Genomic DNA, 26,219 nt, shown 5'->3' with positions numbered 1-26,219 from the left:
CAGAGAGAGAGAGAGAGAGAGAGAGAGAGAGAGAGAGAGAGAGAGAGAGAGAATATGAATCCTGGAATTCAGTCTGTAGACCTGGCTGCCCTTGAACTCAGAGATAGACTTGTTTCTGTCTTTGAGTATATATATACTTTTTAAAAAAAATCAATTCTATACATGCTATAGTGGTCTACTAGGTGACCAGTAAGCATAATTTATAAGATATATAAATATGTAAAGATCTATTTTGGTTTAGAATACAAGATTTAATAACGAAGAACAGTGTACTCAGGAGATGGGGTAGAAGCATCTCTGAGTTTGAAGTCAGCTTGGTCTACACAGAGATCATGTCCCAAACAAAACAAGACTGCTTACATTACACTATGTACATCTTATCAGCAACAAGAAAGGCAGTAGAACATGTGGTCACACTAGCAGGCAGCGCTAAACATTTATAAAAACATGGAAATGTCTTTCAGGAAGAAAAGGAACTGCCATCTGTACCATTTGCCACCACTGATTTTGTAGTGTCACCTTGTTCGTTCTCACATCAAGATGGGGTGGGGGTGAGGGTTGGGGGGGGAAGAAAGCACACCATGATGAGAACATAAACTTAGGAGAGGGTACTGCCTCAATACTCCATGACCCCTTACAGCATGGCTATTCCATATCATCTCCAACATTTCAACAACCTGATAACTTACTCCCCTGTTTAAAAGTATTTACTGACTAGTTCCCACTACGGAGGGTGGGAGTCGGGGTCTGTATTCCATTATATATATATTTTTAAAATTTTCTTATTTTTGTGTGTATGTGATGAGTGTTTTGCCTGCATGCATATCTATGTACCACATAAGTGTGTAGTGCCCACGGAGGCCAGAAGAAGGTGTCAGATCCCCTGGAACTAGGGTTACAAATGTTTGTAAGCTTCTGGAGGATGAGAATTGAACCTGGGTCGTCTGGAAGAACAGCCAGTGTTCTTAAGTGCTGAGCCATCTCTCCAGCCTATAGCATTGTTCCAACTCTCTGTGCCCTTTCCCCCAGATACCATGCTGCTTTAGAGTGATTTTTCAGAATATGCTGTTTTCTGTCATGACTGTTTCCATAACAATTTCTCCCTGTCCTGGGAATTTCTTCAACCTTTACGAGCCTACATGCTATCTTAAATCTGCCTTCTAATTTGTTTATAGCCACAGCAGACACACTAACTGATTATGCTGGGATAAATGTGGCCATAAGAATATAAAGTAATTTCTTCCATTGTTTAGATTGAATTACATTACATTTGGATTGGCAGCAATGAAAGAACCACAGGAGAATCTCTCATTGTTGACAAAGCTAGATACTGGAAAAGCAGAAGATTATTGAAATAAGGCCGGATGCTAATTTTACCTCCAATGAAAAAGATGGTTTAATTTGTCCTTGTGGAGGAAACAACAATATATTCACATCGGCATGAACCAAGTCCAGTGATAAGTATGATCAAACATTTTGTGTATTTAAAATTTGTCTTTTAGCTACAAAAATAAAATTTTACCTCTTGAAATGATTCACCAGGACTCCAACAAGTTCTCCAATGCGACTTTCATGGGTTGGCTGTTTGCTGAAGAGGCAGACAATGAGGTCTTTGTTGTCTTTTGTATGGAACACTACAAGCTGGTCCTTCCCATTGGAGACACTCAGACCAGTCAACTGCAAGGAGGGAACAGAGAAAGCTATTAGGATATCTCCTTGAAGAATAGTTAAATCAGGCTATAGCAATGATGGTGATAACTTTTGCCTTTATCAAGTTTCATGGAATAAGGAGACAAAAGAAAACAACAAAAGAAAGGAATGTGACTGGAAATCAAGGTAACAAAATGATGCTTCTTTCAGAAAATGAATAAAACTGACATGCTTATAGCTTAACAGGCAAAAATGGAGAGACATTATTGGCAGGACTAGGAACACAAGGGGGGGCTCTCAGCACAGACCACAATGACGTCAAATATAAAAAGGGATTATTTAAGAACTCTAGGTCCAGCTGAGTACTCAATGACTTAAACCAAGCAATTCTTTGAAAGCACAAACTACTAACCCCCTCTCTCCTCTAAATACATGACCTATCTGTGTCTATTGAAGAAATTAAATCTCTTAAACATTTCAAGGAACATTCCAGGTCCAGATGACTTCATTAGTGAATTTTACCACACATCTAAAGAAATACCATCAATTCTCCATATCTCTTCTAGAAAATAGAAGGGAACATATCTAAGTCATTTTAAGATTTATCATTCTGACACCAAAAATAGATAGCATAAGAAAATAATAAACTGATATTCTCTACAAACTTAGATATAAAACCATTAGCAAATTGAATTCAATAACATATTTGAAAAATACACAATGAAATAAAAATGAAACAAAACAAAAACCAAACAAATAAAATATCTGGCCCTACAATGACTTTTTAAAAACTAAAATATTTAGAAATCTAACAAAGTGTGCGTGTAGGAGCTATGTATTGAAAACTATTAAATATTGATAAAGTCAAATTATAATCCAGAAGAAAAAGAGACCCTAAAAATGAAGGGAAAATACATTTAGAGACAAGAAAATTCAGTACTGTTTAGATGCCAATTTTCTTTTTTTTTTCTTTTTTTCTGTTGTTGTTTCGAGACAGGGTTTCTCTATGTAGCCCTGGCTGTCCTGGAACTCACTCTGTAGACCAGGCTGGCCTCGAACTCAGAAATCCACCTGCCTCTGCCTCCCAAGTGCTGGGATTAAAGGCATGCACCACCACCGCCTGGCAGATGCCAATTTTCTATAAACTGATTTACAGATGTAATACAATCTCAGACAAAGTGTTTTGGTTAAATATCAAAAAGTTGTTTCTGCAGTGTATGTGGACAGGTGAGGGAGCTAGAACAGTCACAGCAGTTTTGAAAAAGTAAAGCAAGGTTAGAAGACTTACGTTCCTGATTTTCATGATAACTATAGAGCTGAAATCACCAGGATAATGTAATTTGTGAGGAAATGAAAATGAAGATCAGAAATAAGCCACACAACTAGGACCAGTGCCTCACCCACAAAGGAGCAAATCTGACTCAGCAGAGAAAGACAATCTAGACAACCCAGGATATCTGGGCATCTATTTTCTAATAGAAACAAGTGTTTATTCAAGTCACAGCCCTCACAACTCAATTCAAAATGGACCAGAGGTCTAAACATAAAATGTTAATTATAAGACTTCTAGAAGAAAACTAATGATGAGAAATTACTGCATCAAAGAAGGCATACACACGGCAAGTGAACATGAAAAGGTGTTTAAGATTCTTAGCAATTTAGAAGATACAAATAAAAATCATAACGAGATATAGACCACAAACCTGCCTGAAAAAAAAAATCCAGAACACAGACATAGACACAGACACACAGACAGGCAGACATATATCCATATACCCATAAAACCTCAAACCTTTGTTAATACAAATATTATATACATGATTGCTTGTAGTAGTCCAATAATGACTCCAAATGAATGCATTCAAATGCCTATTGCTAGGTGAATGGACAAACAAACCAAGAGGCTTCTATGAGCAATCCTCAGCAGTTAGAAAGAACAAACTGATGGTGTAGAATATTCTATAACAAGCCTAAACATCAAAGGTGTTATGTTGAGTGCAGGTAGTCAGGCTCCAATGGTCACACACATGATTCCAATTGTGAGTTTTCTAGTATGAGGGAGCCAATTTGTGTCCTGACCACGGCAGTGTTTACTACAATGTCTTAGGACTCACAGACCTGGATGCCAGCTTCATGCATGAAAGCCAGTTTTATTACATGCAAATTTAAAACTACAACTCCCTGGCTATTTGGATCCCAAGGCATCCTACTTTGGGCAACAAAGAAGACATTAGAGCGATCTCTCGTCTAGGGCATTTCCCATTGCAGGAAATATTGATGTGCCACCCCCTCACTGCCACTGGTGCCATCAGTAAGCAAGCAACCAGCAGGGACCAGGCAGCTGCAGGACAGTGCATGTGTTGGCACCAGGGCTGGCTCTAGCAAAGATAAAAACCTCATTCTTAGGGGTGTCAGTACAGTCAGATTCTGGAGACTATCCAAGCACAGGAGAAGGCTCTACAGTTGTAGATCTGGAAGGCTAGGGAGAATCATACATTTTATAGAGAAGGAAAGCAGGGCTCAAGGTGCTCAGGTGATGTGTTAACCCAGAGGCCAGAAATCAGGCTATGAACTGATTCACACTTGTGTTTTTTATTTTTCTATCATACCCAGTTTAAATTCTTTCTGTTTGCTTTTCTTTTCTTTCTTTCTTCTAAGTGCTGGGGATCTAACTCAGAGCCTTCAGCATGCTAGCAAGTATTCTACCACAGAGCTACAACACCAGCCATATCACATGAAGCTTTTCCAAATACCACACATAAATGAATGTAAGATTCATAAATCATACTCCTATGAAAATGTCTTCATATGAGGTTGAGTTCTCAGGTAGATTTTATTTGCTTATTTATTGTGTGTGGGCACCCACAGGCCAGGCAGTTCATGTGTGGAGGTCAGAAGTCACCAGGTGGGAGTTAAAGTTCTTCTTCTACTGTGTGCATCTCAGGGATAGCGCTTAGGCCATCGGGCTTGGTGGCCAGTGCCTTTACCCACGGAGCCATCCTGCCATGCCCTGGCTATGGTTCATTTTAATGAGTATCAGGTCAGAGTTTAATGGAGAGCAGGGAAAACAGTTAAATAATTGGAAATAACTCACTAACTTTTGTACAAATGGCTGTCTGAGGCTGGGGGTAAGGCAGTACAGCAATTTCTCTGCCACTTAGACATACTGCATCCAGATGATTTTTGTATGATTAAATTAAAAATATCATTTTCATTTGAAAAATATTTTATGCCTATGATACTATGATGCCTCACACTCATTTGATTACTTTATTTGTGAAATCCAAAATTGAATTTATGTAGCACTTCACAGGAAAGCCTGATTAAAACCTAATAAAATGCGAATGGGAGCAGCAGTAACCGCCAGCTTTCCGGGAGCTGTTAGCTCTAGGGGCTGGCAAGAGCAGCTGAGGCGATCCTCACTTGTGCTCACACAGAGGACCACTTCCCAGAATGCCCTTCCTCCCTCATCAGAGCTTCCCCCCCCCCTTTCTCTGAGAAGGGTAGCTGCACCTGCTGTGACTAGGAGTTAGTTCTTTTTGTGTGTATTTAGGTATTGCTGTGTGTCAAGTCCTGGCTCTCAAGACAGACAGACAGACAGACAGACAGACAGACAGACAGACAGACAGAAGCCCTGAGCTTGCTCTACTACACAAGGACAGATTAGGTCCCTCTTTCTGGAGGCAGACAGACAACAGGAGAGAAAGCCTCCTGTTCTGGGAGGCTGCAGGGTGAGTAGGAGGGCTCTGGGTTGAGAGAGATCTGTGTGTGAAACCCACTTCGGCCATGAGATCTCAGATGCCCATTCAATTTCCTGGGGCCTCAATCTCCTCTGTGACATGGAACTCTTCTTTATTTTTCTGCCTCAGAGCCTTCCAAATGCTGGGATTAGAGGTGTTATCAGGACTGGATGATAATTCTTAAATGACTTAGAATGCTCTATTACACAGAAAAATGTGGAAGCCATCCTGATTATTTTGTTTAATTCTGACAGCAAGATTTAATGTTTCATGTTCTCTCTCTCTCTTATGGTCTTCTATGAGTGCTCCCGACCCACTCTGACAATCCTATGTGAGTATCATGAGTACAAATGGGAAAACCCAAAATAATCAACAAGTTGAATTCACAACTGAAAGGATGGCATGCATTAGGAAAACATTGGTAAAACTCAGTTGATTAGGAGGCCACATCTTCCTGCTATCTGCATGATCTATGCTTGTCTAACTAGAGGGGCATTCCTTGAGGTTAGATTGGATGGCTTAAAGTTTTTTAAGGCAAAAATACAATTCTGGATATGTATTACTTTATAATACTTCATGTATACAAATGATACCCCTTTCTACAGCAAGTGGCAGGGGCTCACTTGTATTTATTACTGGATCATCATTTTTATTGGTCTAGCTTTTCCTAACTACTTGGTAATCTTTTGGCAATAAAGTGCTGTAGATAGAGGAGAAAACACATTTTCTCTCTTTGGAATTAAAGTGTGAAAGGCCTGAGATCTGGCTGACTGTGGAGAATTCTACCTGGGTCTTTTAATATAACTAAACCAAAAAGATTTCGTGTGTGTGTGTGTGTGTGTGTGTGTGTGTGTGTGTGTGTGTGTGTGTATCCATAACACATACACACAGGTGCCTTTGGAGGACAAAAGATCTCTTGGAGCTGGAGTTACAGGTAGGTGTGAAATACTTTACGGGGGTGCTGGGAACAGAAATTGGGTCCTCTGGAAGAGCAGTATGCATTCTTAACCTCTGAGCCACATCCCTTTAGTCTGTAATGTGATTTTTAATTGATAAACATATGTCACCTATACCTTATTTATTTTTATAAATAGCAGGTAAAAGAAATAATGAATTGGAAATTAGCAATATAACCCCACTCCTATACAACCTAAGAGGATTTTTAAAAACTGAGGTATAGGGGCTGAAGAGGTGGCTCATTACTGGCTGCTCTTCCAGAGGACCATGATGGCTCAGAACTCTCTGCAACTCCAGTACCAGAGGATCCAATGCCTCCTTCTGGCCTCCGAGGGTACTGCATGCATATGATGCACAGACTTACATGCAGGCAAAACACCCATGCTCATTAAAAAAAATTAGGTATTTAACTGCTGATAGGGATGCAAATATATTGCTATTATAGAAATCAACATGGAGATTCCCTCCAAAATAAAAGAGAGATACTAAATAATTCAGCAATAGCATTCCAGGCATATACCTGAAGGAAGGAAACATCACAGATACCTACACACTCACCTTCACTGTGGCACTGTTCACAGCAGCCAAGCTGTGAAACCAGCCTGGATTCCCATCAACAGACAGATGGGTTCAAAGGTGGCATAGATACTCAGTGGAATTTTGCTTAGCAGAAAGAAAAAAGGATGCTATGTCTCTTTAAGAAAAGTGACCAGGCCTGGAGATGATTAAGACAGACTAAAAAAGACAAAGGTTGCATGTTTTCTCTTATATATAGAACCATAGATTTCACTCATATGCGGAATCTAGATGTATATGATATAAAATTTGTGGAAGACTGGTCAGGAAACAAAGGGTAGTAGTGGGAGGGAGAGGGGAAGACAGGAGAGGAGAGCAGTGAGTGAATATTGTCAAAGCACAGGACAAATACATCTGAAAATGCCAGAATAAATATTTTCTACATTTGGTATATTCTAAAACTGAAGTACAAGTTACAGTATAATTTGCATGTGTGTTGTATGTAACATTTAGTAACATTCACAGATCCTCCAGCATATAGATAGGTGATTCTGACAGCAACATTAAGATAGACGATACACCTGCGCACCAGTGTGCTCCCCTGGCTGCTCTTTTTCGTCTTTCAGTCTTAGCTTTGGATCTCCATAAAACTGTATTTTGGGGGACTTTGGGGATTTGAGTATTTTGAGGATGGGTGGGCGGGCGTGGAATAGTCTTACTTTGTCGTGCAGTCAAACTCAAACCTGCAGCAGCTGCCTTCTCCAGTTCATGGAGCATCAGATCACAGATGCTGTAGCTGATGTGCACAGTTCTAAAAACTCATATGGGCTACAAAGACGATTACTTAGACTTAAATTCAGGGGTCTACTGTAATATTGGACTATTGCCCTATCCTTTATTTACATGGGTATACACAACCAGACTGAGAATTTAAAAAAAAATTATTGATCTTCAGAAGGGCCTGGTAGACCCTGTCTCAAAATAAAACCACAAACAAACAAACAAACAAACAAATTCAAGCCTAGGAATGTAGTTTGGTTGGAGAGTGCTTGTTTAGCATATGTAAGGCTGATGTCCAATCCTTAGTTCAGAAAAATGACATACATGGGGAAACTAATAAAACATATTTTAATACATGGGGAAACTAATAAAACATATTTTAATCATCTTTTTGATCACTCTTCTGACCTCTCTACCCTTTTTCACTTCAGGTCCTCTCTCATTTTTTTAAAGAAAAATTATCCACTGAGTCCAATTTGTGCTGACCATATACTCATAGGTGTGGGGCCATCCACTGGATAGGGTCAACCTCACTCTTCAGTTAGGGTGGGGCTCACAGTCCTCCTCCCTCTGGGTTAGAACACTGACCACAGCTGTAGAAGTTCATGAGTACAGCAGTTCTCTCTTATCTAGGAGACATGGTTTTGCTCTGGTTCTCCCTGATCTCTGGTTCTTACAATCTTTCTGCTTCCTCTTCTATAGTAGTCTGAGCCTTGGCAGGGGGTGATGTCTCATCTGTGGCTGAGCACTCCAATAACACACATTCTCTGCATTTTGATTGGTTCTGAGTTTCCTGCTAACCATTGCACAAGGAGACTTCTCAGATGAGTTCTGAGAGCTGTGTCAATCTATGGCAAATTCTAATCTTTTAAACGTGATTGTGCTGGTTGTCTTAAAGAGGCTACTTACATTCTTATAGCAACAGAATGGAGCTTCTGTTTTTCCCACAGTTACCTTTGGCCTTAGTGTGCCATGCCATGACTGAGCACCTGCCTTGCACACTGGAGGCCCTGGGTTCAAACACTCACAGCCACCAAAAGTGCTTGAAAGGTAGTTTGAAATTTAAGCTTGTTGAGAGCTGTAGCAGGGAGGGGTCATCGTCTGCTGAGGGTCACAATAACTACCACTTTGCTTGTCTGTTTTCCTTCACATTCCCCTTTCTGTTGTGTCTTTACACCTCAACCTGATTGTATCTCTATGTGCATGTCAGACAAAAACTGTGAGTCCTGGAAATAACAGCTGTAAAACACAGAATTTTAAAAATGAGCTCCAAGAAGCCACAGATTTCTGAAGCATGTGACTCACAGGCAAAGGCTCAGGTGCTTTATGACAAAAGATTAAATAACATGATAGGCTGGGCCATATTAACAAATTATCTCCTCAGTGACCACCAAGAACTTCCTGGGAGGCCTTTGTGGGGGTTGAGGAAGTGATTGTTCCAGATTTATTCTGTGGTCTTCTCAGTAGGGGGACCTCTTCTCTCAGCTGGCTACAGCCCTCTCAGCACACATCCCAGAGGATCACAGTAACTTGGGCACTTCTGCCCTCCAGAGAGATGTGGGTGTTGATGAAACTGAAATGGCCATGGAATTTTTCCAGGTGTTGCTTGTATTCTGAAATATACACTGTCTCCTGAATTTCTTATTCTCTACTTCATTTCTTCAGTTTGACTGCAGGGCTATAATAATTATGCTCTTTTGATCTCAGCAAATTGATTTGGCTACTTCTCAGTGGAGAATGCTCTGTTCATTTTGTCTTCCCATCCAACACTTGGAAGACAGTTGGGCTGGCTCTTCACAGGATTCCATGTAAACTCCCCCCTCTCCCCCACTCTTTCCTCCTTTTCTCCCCACTCTCTGTCCTCTTGTTCCAGCCTTCTTGTCTCAACAAGATTTAAACCCCAAATCTTACTGGTAGTTTCATCATGGACATATCACACTGTTTAGAATAACTGAGAGTTTATCTTCTTATAAACAACTAAATACTTGTGCTCCAAGCCACTACATAAGCAAGCTGACCATCCCCTAGGTTACCATGCTGAGAAGAAGCCGAGGCCTACAGAGCATAGACATTCTGGGTCAGCAGTGTTGGCACTGGGCCAGACAAACACGAGAGCTTCAGTGTTTCACACTCATTGTTTATACTAATCTTTTTTCTATTGTAATAGCATGATATCACAGATTCCCAGGCAAAGCAAATGATGATGAAACAAGGTTTGCTGTGGCATACAACTCTGGCACATTGTTGAGGGGACATATGTAGTAGAAACATTCTTCTTGCTAATATCTTGGAGCGTACATGTGAATTCTTAGGTCTCTCTTTCTTCCAATATAGCCACCAGTCTTCAACAAAGGCTCTACTCTGAAGACCTTGTCCAGTTATAATCACTTCTCAAAGGCCCAACCTCCAGCCACATACTTTAAGTTTTCATTCTTGTAGGTAGTCACAACAGATCCAGTTCCCTTGTGGGTCTCACAGGAGGCAAATAGGTCTCAGTGCACAGAAGTTGCTGAGAAGCAGCCTTAGCATTTCCCAGCTGAAGCCCAAGGCACCATGCAGCGGAGGCGAACTGGCCCCACTGACCCTTCCAAACTCAGCCCACAGAATCTGTGAGCATGATAAGATGGTGATTTAATTATTTATTTCTCCTGGGTCTGGGTTGCTTTGTTACCTAGCAACAGTCACTGGAATAAAAATATGGAGAGAAGAGGGGATGCCACTGTAACAGCCCTAACACAGTTGGCATAGTCTTTGGGATGTGAGTAGGAGGTGGAAGAGAAACCTCCTGGGGGACTCTGATAAGTTTCTAGGAGGTGTGAAGTGAAGGCTGAAAGGAAGGGAAGGAAAACAAGACCTCAGAGCAGAATAGAAGGCACTGTGGTTATGAAGGGGAGATAATGTGACAACACTGGTCTCAGTGAGGCGGTGGGGATAGAGAATGCACCTAGCACGTGTGATGGTCCAGATAAGAAGGGTTTAGACAGAGTGAAGGGAATGCTGGCTGGCTTCCTGCTATGAAAAACTGTGAGAGGAAAGAGGAGATCCAAATAAAGAACTGTTCATCTTTCATGCTGTATTTAGAGGAAATATAAAGAAGCCCGCAACTGCTGGGCTTCAAAATACAACTGTTCCTTATTCTCAGCTTCTCCAGATGGCAAATGATTCTTCAATTAAGAAATGGTTTTAGGGCAGTGGATCAAATCAAGAGGAGGATTGTAAGATCCATTGTTGCAACCTCAGAAACATCTAAAGCATTGCTTCAAAGAGTCTTCCAGACATGAAAGACTCTGTAAAGATCTTCAGGGCATGTCTTGTGAATTCTCTCCATTGACACCAGGGTTCCAAGAGTCTCAAGGACCCTGCTCAAAGCAGCACAAGGAGTTCAAACATGGAGCAGCTAATTTAGCAGATTCCTGGCTGTGTTCCTCTCCCTCTAACAGAGTAGACCGTGCACAGTGGCTCCATCATGATTCACAGGAGTGGACTTAGACTTCAGTCAGCATTAAAGGGACAGAAGTCACACAACACAGATGCTTCTGAACCTCTCTTTCTATGATAAGTAGTAGGTTATGAAGTCAAGCTGCAAACACAGATAGCCAGAGATGATGAGCCTTCCATTTGTTCCCCTTCGAATGAGTGTCCGTGAAGCGTATTCCATCACAGACAACTACTGATCTTAATATGGAAGACATACTACTTAGAGAATGGAACCTGGACAGAATTAAATGATTAAGATCTTGGTTTTTGATCTTGAAACCTTAGACCATCAGGGGACAAAACTTTGGGGGAATCTTGGGAGGGAAAGAACACATGTATTTACACTCATACACTATCTTTCTTACATTCTTCAATACACACACTTGGTTCTGAGTGTTGAGCCATATGTATAGTAGTCAAGTGCTGTGTCACTGAACTATATGGAACTACAGTACCGACCTTACGCTTTTAAAAAACTGAGTGCTAGGCATTCAACTAGAGAAATGCATGCTGGTTTTTGAGACAGGGTTTTTCTGTGTACCACTGGCTGTGCTGGAACTCACTCTGTATGTAGATCAGGCAAGTCTCAAACTCAGAGGTCCATCTGCCTCTGCCTCCTGAGTTCTGGGATTAAAGGTGTGCACCACCACTGCCTGGCAAATTCTAAACAGAAAAATTTGAGTAGTTTTTTTTTTAAGCAGAGAGTAGCTTGTGGAGGATTTCAAACATGAACACAAATCCTTTTTTTTTTTTTTTTTCTCTGTGTAGCCCTGACTGTCCTGGAACTCACTCTATTGACCAGGCTGTCCTCGAACTCAGAAATCCGCCTGCCTCTGCCTCCCAAGTGCTAGGATTAAAGGCGTGTGTCACCACTGCCTGGCTTGATCACAAATTCTTTACCACTTTTCCCATTGAATTGCTCTTCCTTTTGTATGAGGGCTATGCTATGAAGTGCCTTTACCTAATAAAGGCACCAGCATGAGGCTGAGTGCCTTTTAATGGTAGCTAATAGACAATGCAGTTCCCTGAGTGCCTCATATGAAGACTACTGCCAGGAGTGGTAGCACCAGTCTATAATACAAGAAGTCAGGAGGCTAAGGCAGGATTATGAGTTAAAAAAAAAAAAAGAAGAAAAAGGAAAAACGAAAGGGAGGGGGACGGGGAACAAAGAAGAAACCTGTAGACCTTTTTGCTTAGAGAAGCTAAGTATCTCGAGGCTTTGGAGATGTTCCAGTTGCCATCTTCACACTTGCAGCAAGTGCTGACCACCAGAATAAGCGAGCCTTCCAGTGACTGGAGGCCCTGGACCCTGAGGAACAGAGATACACCATCTGTTTTGTGAGATTCCCGACTTAAGAAATGAGAACCATAAGATGTCTTGCTTCTACACTTGAGATAGTTAAAAATTTTTAAAAGACTGTTTCATCATGTAGCCTCTGTTTCCTGAGTGCTAAAATGTATTGCATCTTTATTAACTTACTATGTGTCTGTGTGTGTCTATGTGGAGGCGAGAGGAAAACTTATGGTCCTGTGGGTTCTAAAGACTGAACTCAGGCTGTCAGTTTTGGCCGCTGGCACCTTTACCTGCTGAGCCAGCCTGGGATAGTTTATTATTCATCAATTGGAACCAAAACATGTGTAGTAGTTTGAATAGGTATGGCCCCCATAGATTCATGTGTTTGAAATGCTTGGCCATAGGAAGTGGCACTATTAGAAGGCGTTGGCCTTGTTGAAAGAAGTGTGTCACTATGGGGGTAGGCTTTGAGGTCTCTTATGCTCAAGCTGCACTGAGTGTGGCACACAGTTCCCTTCTGCTGCCTGTGGATCAAGATGTAGAACTCTTAGCTCCTTCTCCATGTCTGCCTGGACACTGCCATGCTTCCCACCATAACAATAATGGACTAAACCTTTGAAACTGTAAGCCAACTCCAGTTAAATGCTTTCCTTTATAAGAATTGCCATGATCATGGTGTCTCTTTACAGCAATAAACCCTAAGACAAATGGACCCTTTTTGATGCAGGGAGGTGTTTAAAATTGAACCCAGGATCTTGTCATGTTAAGTACATGTTCTATCGTTGAGAGCTAAACTTCTGCTCCAATAAGGACATACTCATTTTATAAATATATTATGGAAAGAATACATAGTTATACCTAAGACTTAATTCCCTAATAAACAAACAAACAAACAAACAAAAAATCCTCTTGACAAATTGTTTGTTTAAACCTGATTGGGTGGTGGGGAGGATAGCTTATATATTTTTAAAATGTTTTCTACCTAAATTAAATAGAACCAAGTAAATACTTTATTCCCTTAGAAATTAAGCATCACAGTGATAAAAATTAATTAGTGTGCTTTAAAACAGATGCATCTTCAGGGATGCTGAAGTCTCCAGGACCACACTCCTGGGCAATGCTCTCCAAATACCATACCAATATATATATGAACCACCTGGCATTTTTTTTTTGTTTTATTTTTTTTGAGACAGGGTTTCTCTGTGTAGCCCTGGCTGTCCTGGAACTCACTCTGTAGACCAGGCTGGCCTCCAACTCAGAGATCTGCCTGCCTCTGCCTCCCAAGTGCTGGGATTAAAGGCATGCACCACCACTGCCCAGCACCACCTGGCATTTTAATGGTAAACAAAATCTAATATATAAAATATGGGCCTTGGGCAATTAAAAAATATAGTCTTAAAACCAATAGAACTGATTTTATACACAAGTGCTTGCTAAGAATCTAGTAGTTCTGATCAATAGTATTCAAGTCAATGAAACTAATTATAATCAGCCGATTAAAGGGCTAAGTTTATATCACTGTCTAACAAGGTCTTTCCACCTTTGATTGTAACATCTTGATGTAAGCCCTCTTTAAAACAGCAACAACAACAAAGAAAATAAAAACCAAAAAAACCCTGTTCTGCAAATTTCCAACCCTGGTCCATCTCACTACATGGAATAAATAACCACTTCGATTCTTCGAAATATTTCACACACCCTGACAGAGATCAAGGGCACCGTCAAGAAGAATGTTTACAGCCTATACGTCATTCTTGTTGCAAATGAACTGCATACTTCAGAAATGAAATATATATTTATCCAGAGAATGGCACAGTGTGTGCTGGCCTGCCATTGCCTTCTCTGTTAGTCTTTGGATCCTTTTTTTCTCATGTGGGAAGGGCCTTATTTATAGGAACCACATTGGGTTTTTTTCAGGTTTTGCCTGAATGTCAAATCTCTTACTAGGAAGGCAGTTAGAATCTAGTGGCTCTAGTCTTCTGGATCTCATGTCTTCTTCTTGAAAAAATCCTTACACAGGACATTGGAGGTCTCTGCGTTAGAACACCTGGCACTTTGAGTATGGGAGCTTAGCTTATAACTTGGAATTTAGCAAAATAGTTCCATGGAAAACTGGAATTTTAATTTCACAAAGGCTGCTCCGGGGAAATAGCTATAGAAAGCATTTCAATGAGATTTTAAAGCCCAAGCCATCTAGTGGGAGTCAGCTGTATCTCCGGAGTGTCCCTGTACTTTCATAGCTTACAGCCATCAACATGTCTGCCTATGGCAGATGGGCTCTCTTTTAATTACCAGCTCAGATTTATTGTTGTGGGGTTGGGACTCATATAATCAAATTCTCCGCAAGGGTACATGAAGCAAGACGAATGGCCCAAGAGGGCACTTTAGAATAAGCTCTCAAAGCCAAGCGCTTAAGTCCTGTCACATCTATTTTGACTATTCAAACTTATACTCTGACTGTGGCTCATTTGGGCCAGTGGTTCCCAAATGTGGCTGCACATCAGGAACATTGGGGATGTTCTAATTTATTTCATTTGGGAAGCTTCCCAAGTCATTCTAATTGTATAAAACCATTGATTTAGGTGAAGCTACCAAATAATTGGGTCTTAGATAGTCAAATTATTATTTTACAAAGATAATTGTTTTACTAATTGAATCTAGTTTTAAAAAAACTATTTTAAATGTATTTTTCCTCTCTCTTAAAATATCAACTTAATTAAGTTGCTTTCCTTATTGGTCTTGAATTGAAATTCTTTATCACACCAATTAATGACCTTCCTGATGCAAAACGATTCTGCACTCATCATTTTGGGTACACTGTTCTCCTCCCACCACTGCCCACAAGCTGAATCTATGCACATTAGCTTCCCTCTAGTTCAGGTATGATGAGTAACTTCAACAGTATTCTGATCATTTTAGCCACTGTGCTATAAGATGGGATTGTCCTTGGTCTCTACTAGCCACTCTTTGGTGGAGATTCTGTGAAATACTTTACAACCTGTAGGAGAGGAAGGGAATCTAATCCAGGACATACAGGAGGCTATAAACAACACACCAAGACATATGCATGCGTGCATGCACGCATGTGCATATGCATGCACACATGCATGTGCTAGGAAGCTCTAGCAATGTTCTCTGCCTCTTCACCTGAAAGTGGGGGCTTAATACTGCCTCACATGAAGGATAACAAGATTATTTAAATTACTACGTGGAGAACATTAACTAGTACGCACAGAAAATGATTTTTAAACTGATAATTTGAATGAAGAATGTTTCAGTTATCTCTTGTATCTCATTTCTTCTCTCTACTTCTGGTGTTAAGAGTATCCACAGAGACAATTCCAAGAATCCCGGAAATGGCTTCCCAGCTCTTCTCATTTCAGTCCAGAACATGCCACGTAAAATCTGTTACTCTGTATCACCCAAAGCAGTAGGTCATGTAACACTTTAGGACAGTGGTTCTCAACCTGTGGGTTGTGACCCCTTTGGGAGTCATATCAGAGATTCTACATATCAGAAATTTCTCGGGGCTGGAGAGATGGCTCATTGGTGTTGAGAGCACTGACTGCTCTTCCAGAGGTCCTGAGTTCAATTCCCAGCAACTACATGGTGGTTCACAACCATCTGTGGTAGAATCCTATGGCCTCTTCTGATGTGTCTAAAGATAGCTACAGCGTACTCATATACATAAAATAAATAAATCTTAAAAAAAGAAATTTCTAACTCATAACAGAAGTAAAATTACAATTATGAAGTAGCAACAAAATAATTTTATGGTTGGGGGTCAGCACAACATGAAGAACTATATTAAAGGGTCTCAGCATTAGGAAGGTTGAGAACCACTGGTTTAAGAACTTGGAAAAGAGCTCAGTGGTGGTGCACACCTTTAATCCCAGTGCTTGGTAGGCAAAGGTAGTAGGATCTCTTGAGTTCCAGGCTAGTCTGGTCTACAGAGTGAGTTCCAAGACAGTCAGGACTACAGAGAAAAACTGTCTCAAGAAAAACAAACAAACGTGGAAAAGAGTGTTGGAGAGGTGACTAGGCTGTTCAGAGAATTGGTTGCTCTTCCAGGTGACCCAGGTATGTTTGATTCCCAGCACCCACATGGTGGCTGGCAACTCTAACTCTGATTCCAGGGGATCTGGTGCTGTTTTCTGGCCTCCATAGGCGTGAGGCACACACATGGTGCAGAGACACACACACAGGAAAAACATCCATAAAAATAAAGATGAAAGAAATCTTAAGCCGGGCGGTGGTAGCACACACCTTTAGTCTCAGCACTTGGGAGGCAGAGGCAGGCGGCGGATTTCTGAGTTCGAGGACAGCCTGGTCTACAGAGTGAGTTCTAGGACAGCCAGGACTACACAGAGAAACCCTGTCTCGAAAAACAAAAAACAAAAAACAAACAACAACAACAAAAAAAAACCAACAACAACAAAAAATAGAAATCTTAAAAAAAAAAAAAAGAATTTGAAAATGGAGCTGCAGATACGACTCAGTGATTACGAGCACTGGCTGTCCTTCCAGAGGACACAGGCTCAGTTCCCAGCACACACATGAGGGCTCCCAACTATCCGTAACTCCAGTTCCAGGGGATCCAATGTTATCTTCTGGCCTCCTCAGACATAAGGCATGCATGTGGTGCAGAAATATGCAGCAAAACATCCATACAGTGAATAAAATATACGAAGGAGAAAAAACTGGAAATAAATACCTAAGTCCATCATAGAAAACACACAAGAGCTAGTATATACCTATGGACCTCTGAAACCCTTCTTCACCACCAAAGCTATTTTTATTTCCTCCCTGTGTCCTTGGACAGTCAGTCCTTCCTGAGCATCACAGTTTCAGGATTTAATACTGTAGTGTAGTCATGGGTCTTCCCAGCCTGAAGGGCTGCAAGAAATACCTTCCTGTGGCTTAGTCACTCAGCTGTGGTGTCTTGTTATAGCAACAGAGCCCATTAAGACAGCCTACACCCTAGACGGCTCTCCAGACAGATGACTGCCTATTGGGCTTCTCATTTCACATTCTCCAGACACCACAAACACAGCCTGTTTAAGACATATTCTTTGTTGCACCTTTGCTTTTCCTCCTACACTTCCCATCTTGGTGAGGAACCAGGACTGCCATCTACCCAGGCATTCTGAAAGAAACTTCTGCCTTGGGACTCTTCTCAATGCCTACTGCTTGTCTACACTCGAGTATCTTTTCTTCTTTTTAAAATTTATTTTCATTTCTCTCCCTTTTCCTTCCTGTGTGTGTGTGTGTGCGTGTGTGTATGCCAGGTGTGCTCAGTTGCCTGTATAGGCCAGAAGAGAACATATAATCCCCTGAAGTTAGAGCCACCAAACATGTGTGCTGGGAACCAAACTCAGGTTCTCTGGAAGAGCAGTAAGTGCTCTCAAGCACTGAGCCATCTTGATGGCTCCTCCCTGAGTAGCTCTTGAACTCCGACCCGCTTCCCTTTCCTGTCCTTGTCTGAGTTCAGGCTCTTGTGATTGTTCGAGGTGCCACAGCAGTGGCCTCTTAACTGCTTTTTCTGTCTCCAGTCTTAACCTGTTCAGCTTAACAGCAGCCATTTATTGAACACTTACTGTATGGAAAGAGGGGTTCTGGGGTTAAAGTCCATTTCTAGTGGGGACATGGGGAAGAAAGATTTTAGACAACCATATAATGTGTCAGGTGGTATGAAGAAGAGTCCTTGGAAAGGCACAGACAGAGAGCATGAAGGTGGAAGCATCATTTGGAGTATGCACTGAGGGAATCCATGAGGAGCCCACATGGTTGTCTGAGGGGACACTCAGTGAGGACAGACAGGAGGAGTAGAGAACAGCCAGTGAGGCCCCAAATGCTGGCTTCCTCCTGTCCCTCCAACTCCCTAGGACATCAGTTTACAAGGGACAGTTTATGACTGCTGAGTACTTTAACCACACTAAAGTACTATGCTATGGGCCTCACACATGCTATTTCAAATGTGCTTACATGGACCTACTAAGCATGCTGTTATTTAACATGACATGTACACTCCCACATACCCTAATAACTGTGTTCTCAGACTCCATTGGATAAGATTTCATTTACCTCATGCACTGAACTGGTCTTCAAATGCAAATAAAGCCTTTTCATAACTCCTCTGACTTTGTGAAAAGCCAGGATCTGAAATATCAAGGACACTGGGGAGCAGGGGTGGAAAGGCAGATGCTGGAGGTGGCTTCTGAAGCAGAAAAATGGCTGCTCTCTCTGCCAAAGTCCAATGAGGAAGTAGGCAAAGTGAGGGAAGATACTGAACTGGGCTAGTTGTGCTGCCTCTGCTGGGCATTTCCTCATCCATGGCACATAGTAATGATGTTTCTGGGTAGGTACAGTTCTAATAAAATAAAATCCCTTTAAAGTCTGTCATTTAGAAAATGATGCTCTTTCTGTAGTGTAGTTAAACTTAATTGTAAAAGTTTTGTGCAAACAAAGTTTGTTCTAGATCCAACCAATAACAGAGAAACTCATTTACCAAATGCCTATCTAGGGCCAGCATAGGCAACTCCCCAAGACTAGGGTGGGAGCCAAGTGCGATGACGTATGCACTGTTATCATAAAGGATAGGCCATTTGTTTACTTATTGAGAGGGTGTTTCTATGTGGACCAGGCTGGTTTTGAACTATAGATGGTCCTGCTGGAGTTTTCCAAGTGCTGGGCTCACAGGTGTATACCACAATGCCTGACTTACAGTACTTTTATTCCAGGGAGATCTTTTCACAAGACTAACCTTGAACATCAAGATCATACGGTGGTGCATGCCAGTAATCCCAGTACATGGGAAGCTGAGTTGGAAGGATTCCAAATTCGAAGGCAGCTTAGGATACAGAGTGATTTCAAGGCCAGCCTGATCTAGAAAGCAAACTTCAGTTCCAACCATAACTTAACCATTGCTAGCCCTCTTCTTTCTTCATCTTTTGGGCTGATATGAAAAAAATACCCAAATTGGGTGTTTTATAAACCAGAGGAACTTATTTTCTCACAGTTCTGGGTGTTAGGAGTCTAAGATCAGAGGACAGTGGATATCCAAACTGAGTCTTGGGCAGCAGACTGCTGAAGTCATGGTGTCCAAATGTGGTGGAAAGTGTGAGGGTCATTCTAACCCTGCAGTAAGGTCATTGATATCGAAAGGGTAGATCCCTCAAGGCCCCATCACTTGATGCTACCATCTTGGGACTTGGGATGTGACCACAGGAAGTTCAGAGATACACATTTAGACCATCATACCCCTCTCTTGTCTTTTCACACACACACACACACACACACACTCACTCCATTGACTAAAACTAATTTGGAGACAAACGCAAACTTTCAATAAATGTTTCCTCAAGAGCTATAACAACAATCCCACTCTCACACCAAAAACAAACAAAAAAACCCTAAACAAAAAGGGCCAGGTACGGTAGCATGTGCCTTTAGTCCTAGCAGTCCAAAGGCTGAGAAGCAGATGGATCTCTGAGAGCTTGAGAACAGCCAGGCTACACAGTAAGGCACTGTCTCAGAAAAGCAAAAACAAGACAAAACATAAAAGACTGTTTTTCATTAAAAAAATGGACAAGAGCTATAGCAGCGACAGTACAGAAAGGCGGGGAGCGGAACATGCATGCTATAGCCGGCCATGGGAGTGCTTTCTGCTTCTGTGTATATGTGGGTGCCCAATGGAAAGCCTCCTTGATTACCAAGACTGGCACTGGAGACCGGAATGAACATGCAGAGGTGAACTTTTTGGAGCAATCTTTACCTCTCACTAGCTTCTGGCCTCTCCTTTATTTCTTATTTCTTAGTAAGATCTCTGTGATTGGCTAGAAGGTTCTTCTAGCCTCATCATTCCTTCAGTTTTTTTTTTTTCTAAGAAGCCTAAAAAGCATCATGCTTTGGTCATTTCTTCATTCTTTTAAAAAAATTAATTAATTAATTTTATTTATTTTATATATATATGAGTACACTGTCACTGTCTTTAGATGCTCCAGAAGAGGGCATTGGCTCTCATTATAGATGGTTGTAAACCACCATGTGGTTGCTGGGAATTGAACTCAGGACTTCTGGAAGAGCAGTCAGTGCTCATAACCACTAAGCCATATCTCCAGCCCCATTTCTTCACTCTTGACTCTTGTGAAGATTACCATGTACATAAAAACATAGTAAAATGTATATGTGCTTTTCTTGTTAAACAGCATTTGTATTACTTGGGTCCCTATATCCATTCAAAGAGTCCAAATATGAACAAAGCAAGGTACAGAGAAACTCTCTCCCCCTATGCCTACTGAGAGATCTGATTTCGCCAGCACCCAGTATGGCTTGGGTATCAGGATTTTAAAAGCCCCCACTAGAAGCTTGGGATGTAGCCCATGATAGAGATCTCAGCATGCCTGAGGCCCAGGATTCAATCTCCAACAAAAACTAAAAGTCTCAACACAAAACCTCCAAACCCCACAGACTATTCTAGTGTGTAGTAAAGGTCCTAAGAACCCCAAATTAGAACTGAAATACACAAATTAAAATCTCTAGCCGGGCAGTGGTGGTGCACATCTTTAATCCCAGCACTTGGGAGGCAGAGGCAGGCGGATTTCTGAGTTCGAGGCCAGCCTGGTCTATAGAGTGAGTTCCAGGACAGCCAGGGCTACACAGAGAAACCCTGTCTCGAAAAACAAAACAAAACAAAACAAAACAAAACAAACAAACAAACAAACAAAAAACCAACCTCTAAGCATCAGGTTAACATTGAAAGGGCTGTCTTCCCATGGTGATACCTATTTTGCAAATGCAGAAATCTATTTGTATATATGTCTCTATTTGGGGTTTTGTTATGAAAGGATATGGCTTCTAGTGATCTAATCTATAGAAAAATAAGTATAGTATGCTTACTTTCTTATATTTAATAGCTCTTGATCTCTACCTACCTATCTATCTATCTATCTATCTATCTATCTATCTATCTATCTATCTATCTATCTAGACAGGGTATCTCTGTGTAGCTCTGGCTTTCCTGCAACTCATTTTGTAGACCAGGCTGGCCTCTAACTCAGAGATCTGCCTCTACCTCCCAAGTAATGGGACAAAAGTCATGTGCTACTATGCCCAGGGCTACTTTAGCTCTTAAAAGGCTTTGCATTTCTTTAATAAGATGACTTTTAACAAGATGCCTGGATAATCTCTCCTTTCAAATACTGGGTTGAGCCATCTTTGAAATTTGAAATTGACTTTCCAGTCTAGTATTGATGAAGATAGACTTTTCCTGGTGTCTGAATGGGACTACTGCTTGATTTGCTTTGTACTGTTTTGCATAAGTTGTGGTGTCTAACCAATGTAACAAAAGGCATTTACTCTGCACATATTCCAGGAAAACAATCAATAGGGAAGCTCTTCATGTGTGCCCCACCTTTGCTTAATAAAAGTTAAGAGAGAAATGTGGTCTCAAATACCACATTTCAAAGATTTTTAAATATCTATGTTCACTGAATTTATCGATAGAATCATGAAGTGCTGAAACATACAATAGGTGAAAGACTGCTTCATTACTATTGTCACAGTAAGAAAAAACAACTCTTAAAAATTCATCTGAAACCTTAGCATCTGTATTTTTTCAAATTTGTTTCTAGTATAGACAGAGGGTTCTGAATATCTAATTTTCCTAAGCTGCTTCTTTGTTACAACAGGCAGAAATATAAACATTTGTACAAGATGTTCAAAATAACAGAGCTCCCAGGATTGCTGAGAATTAATTAGGAAGGTAGATTTATTACCTAAATAAATAAATAAACCAGAGTGCTACTCAGAGTGTGACATTAAGGGATTATAAACTTCCATTAAAGAAGACTAATAAATATAGTGTTTTAAAGGCTTGAGGGAGGATCGAGAAGGGAGAAGGCTAGCAGACACCAGCTCAGGCAGTGCCAGACAACAGCTGATTGCCTCTGTTGGGGTTACTATGGAAACGCCTTCTCTTGGGACATTGCCAGGAGGAAAGAGTGCTTTAGAAATGGTGGTTGGGAGCAGAGCAGGCTGTCGGATGGATTTCAACAGGGCTCACCCTGTATACATTAAAAGGACAATCCATCTTCCAAACAGAATGACATCTTTCTAGCAAGCCACGTCAAACAGAGTAATAAAGCACTAAGCGTGACATAATTACAGGCCATTGAGCTCCACGGAACCTGCACATCAGTTCAGATAATTGTCTCTTTCCTCTTCCCTGTTTGTTTTGTATTTCACACAGAACTAAAGGAAGGATGAGAGTAATTAATTGGCTATGTCCTTAGCCCTCAAGCCCATTCTGATAAAAGGGTCTATATCAAAACAACATTAATGGGCAGATTTAAACCATTTTTCAGACTAATTCATCAGCAAAACTAACACTCACCAACAAAAGGAGGACGGAAGAATTGCAGTGGCACTTACGCTAAGTGATTCAGCTTACATGGTCTCCCTCAAAAGCAACAAGCAGATTTAACTCCACCTAACCCAGGCAGCTTCCTTCCTGAGCACTGGTCTGGGTGCACATGTGTCTACATGAACCTGAATGCAGAAGTACATTTATTTAAGTGGCATGCCCCAACTGCAGGGAGCCATCTTTTTTTTTTTTTTTAATCAACTTAACTGTGCTTTCTCAGGATAATTCTGAGTCAAAGACATGGTGATCAAAGACGTGGGATCCAGCACTGCTAATTATGCAGGTAACATAGTATCTTTCCTTTGTTCTCCCATTAAGTCGCAGCAAGCACAGATTTCTCAGATTCATAAAATACTCAAATCCTGACCATACTGTCCCTTGCAAAAATTTGAACCTTTCTTGACAAATGTACTGGAACTAATGCTTTAATTTAAAAGCACAATATAAAAATCTAGTACAGAAAGTGACTATGAGGGAAGACACTGATTTGATAGCAGCACAGATTGCAGCTGGCTGAAAGCCTAACCCAACCCCGCAGTGTTTGTACATAGACAGTCACTTAGCTGCTAAAGGGGTCAACTGTAACTTGAATGCTTCTCTCTCAGACCACTTTTACTATTACACGACTCTGTCATTTGTGAAGACAATGTTTGCTGAAAATAGTCTCAAGGATCTGCTATGATGTCTCATTTTTATCTTTCCTGAGAAAATTGGCCAAAACCACTCTTAAAAGACAAATGGTTGTACAGTACTTGCTTGGTAGAGGGGAGAAAGGTGCCAAATGTATCTTTAAACAAAATAACTTAGGTTTATTTAAAAAATCAGTCTTGCCGGGTGGTGGTGGCATACGCCTTTAATCCCAGCACTTGGGAGGCAGACGCAGGTGGATTTCTGAGTTCGAGACTTCGAGGCCAGCCTGGTCTACAGAGTGAGTTCCAGGACAGCTAGGACTATACAGAGAAACCCTGTCTCGAAAAAAAAAAAATCAGTCTTTATCACCTTAATATAAACCAAGAAAGAGTAGAGAGATAGTTCTTGTGGTTAAAAACAGAGACTTAGTGAATACTGAGTTATATATTTTTAGTTATATATTTTAGGGTTTTATATATATATATATATATATATATATATATATATATATATATATATATATATATGTATGTATACACACACACACATACAGCTATACACATTTTAGAATGGGTGAAATACAAACAAATGGACAGTATCAAATTGAGAATGTGAAGAACTAGGCACCCTAATTCTGCTTAGAATACAAAATGGTACAGCCACATTGGAAGAAAACTGGCAGTTCTTACAGAGCTAGGCTGAGTCTTATCTGTGACTGAGTAAGTGCACTTCTAGGTATATTTATTTAACTCTTCTAAGAGTTCATGTCCATACAAGAAACCTGCATGCAAATATTTATCGTAGTTTTATTCATGACTGCTCTAAATCAGAAGTAACCAAAGTGTCCTCCAATAGTGAATGGCTAAACACATTGTGGTACCACCAAATAACAGAATATTATTTATTGACTGAAAAAAATGAAGCCAAGCCATAGAAAGACACAGGTAGATGCTTGTTGCAAGGTGAAAGTAGTCAATCTGAAAAGTTTGCTGACACATGACATTTTTTTTTTTTTCCAGAGCTGAGGACCCAACCCAGGGCCTTGTGCAAGCGCTCCACCATTGAGCTAAATCCCCAACCCTGACACATGACATTCTAAAGAAGGTACAGCCAGAGAGACAGGAAAATGGCCAGAGGTTCCCAGAGGGTTAGGGAAAATGAATAGCTTGAGTGTAGGTGTCTATGTCCCTCCTGACAGGCTTACCTTTGTCACCATCTGCAACATCCTTTCTCTTCTTGTGGTGTGGTGAATGAGTGTTAGGCTGGAATGGGGTAAATTCTATTTGTTTTGCTTTGCTGTGTTGGGGATCAATCTAGGCTTCTCACACGTTAGTCAAAGACTCTACTATTGAGACTCAGCCCCATCTAGATGGGATGAATTGAGAGGAAGGGGCCTGGGAAATTACCATTATATTAGAATTCATAAAACTGTGTCCAACTGTAGTAAAAATTGTAATTGGTGCAAAGATAACCAATAGACTGATAGACTATGGTATGGAAAGCAGAAGAGGACATGTGATTTCTTAGTCTACAGCAAATGTGGCAGTAATGGACAATGAGGAAATGAAGTCTCTTCCCACGGACCATACACACTCAAGCACCATAAATTACCATTTATTAAATAACATTACTAAACTATTCATGGCTTTAAGAAGACCTCACAACAAAAATGAAAACAAGCTCAATATCACATCAAAAGTAAAATTCAACTCAAACCATTCTTAAATACAAACATATATAGTCTCAAATGCATTTAAAAATATTTAAAAACTTAAGCAGTTAAAAGCACCCACCTAAGAGAGCTAGAACATGAATAACCCAAAGAACAGAAAAGGCTAGGCACTGTAACATTCTCCCGTCATCCCAGGACTTGGGAGGCTGAGGCAGGAAGACCCTGGAGCTGGAGGCCAGTCTGGGTTACAAGGTAAGACCATGTTTACAATTAAACAGAACAAAAAGTGAAAGTGAAATTAAAAAACAAAAACAAAACGGAAGAGAAAACACGTGCGCTATTGAATGAAATGGGCAAAACATCTACCATCAAGGTCAGGAACACAGAACAGGATTCAGCTCGAGGCACTTTTAGTTACTTGTGCAGACCTTAGCTTCTTCTCATTAAAGGCCCACCCTGATGGAGTCAATGGCTGCCTTTCCTCTGAGGAACAGTCAGGCTGTGGAATACGGCTGTAGCATTTCCCACTGTAAAGGACATGGCCTCACACACCACTGTCTGTGGATGCTGCTGTCTCCCCCAGGCTAGTGATCGTTTTCTTCTTTGCTCCTTTTCCTCCTCTTTGATGACATCTCTCCTGCCTCTTTATCAGCAGCATCCTTTCTCTCTCCCTTTTTATTTCTATGCATGACAAGCATGCAAGGGTTTACATATCTCAGACGAATGCCTTGATGGATGTCTATACATGTCCACACTGGGGCAGCCACCACCAGATCATGATCCTGAACATACTTCCCACAGAGGACTCTCTACTTGCTGTGTCTGCCTTTTGCTGTCCTTCTGCCTAAAATACTTTCCCACGAGTAAAGACAAGTGGATTCCTTAACTCCTTTAAGTCTTTGCTTAAATGTCAGCCACTCAGGGAGGCCTGAAGACCTTATTCCAAATGACAGTCTACTCCTGTTTCTTGTCCTCTTCTCTAATTTATTTTCTCCTTATCATATTCCATTTTACTGATTCCCCCCTCCTCCACACACACACACACACACACACACACACACACACACACACACACACACA

General features: G+C 40.9%; 1 protein-coding gene across 1 annotated transcript in view; it reads right to left on the bottom strand.

The window, feature by feature from the left end:
• Positions 1–26,219, bottom strand: part of Myo1d (myosin ID) — a 289,429-nt gene that overhangs the window by 72,636 nt on the left and 190,574 nt on the right. The window contains exon 21 of the mRNA XM_028759311.1: positions 1,523–1,677. Coding sequence (XP_028615144.1) covers positions 1,523–1,677 — 155 coding nt within the window. The remainder of the gene's footprint in view (positions 1–1,522; positions 1,678–26,219) is intronic.

This window comes from Grammomys surdaster, unplaced genomic scaffold (assembly GCF_004785775.1).
Source record: "Grammomys surdaster isolate TR1022 unplaced genomic scaffold, NIH_TR_1.0 126278, whole genome shotgun sequence".
Taxonomy (NCBI): domain Eukaryota; kingdom Metazoa; phylum Chordata; class Mammalia; order Rodentia; family Muridae; genus Grammomys; species Grammomys surdaster.
The sequence above is the reverse complement of the archived record's forward strand: the minus strand, read 5'-3'. Positions and strand labels throughout refer to the sequence as shown.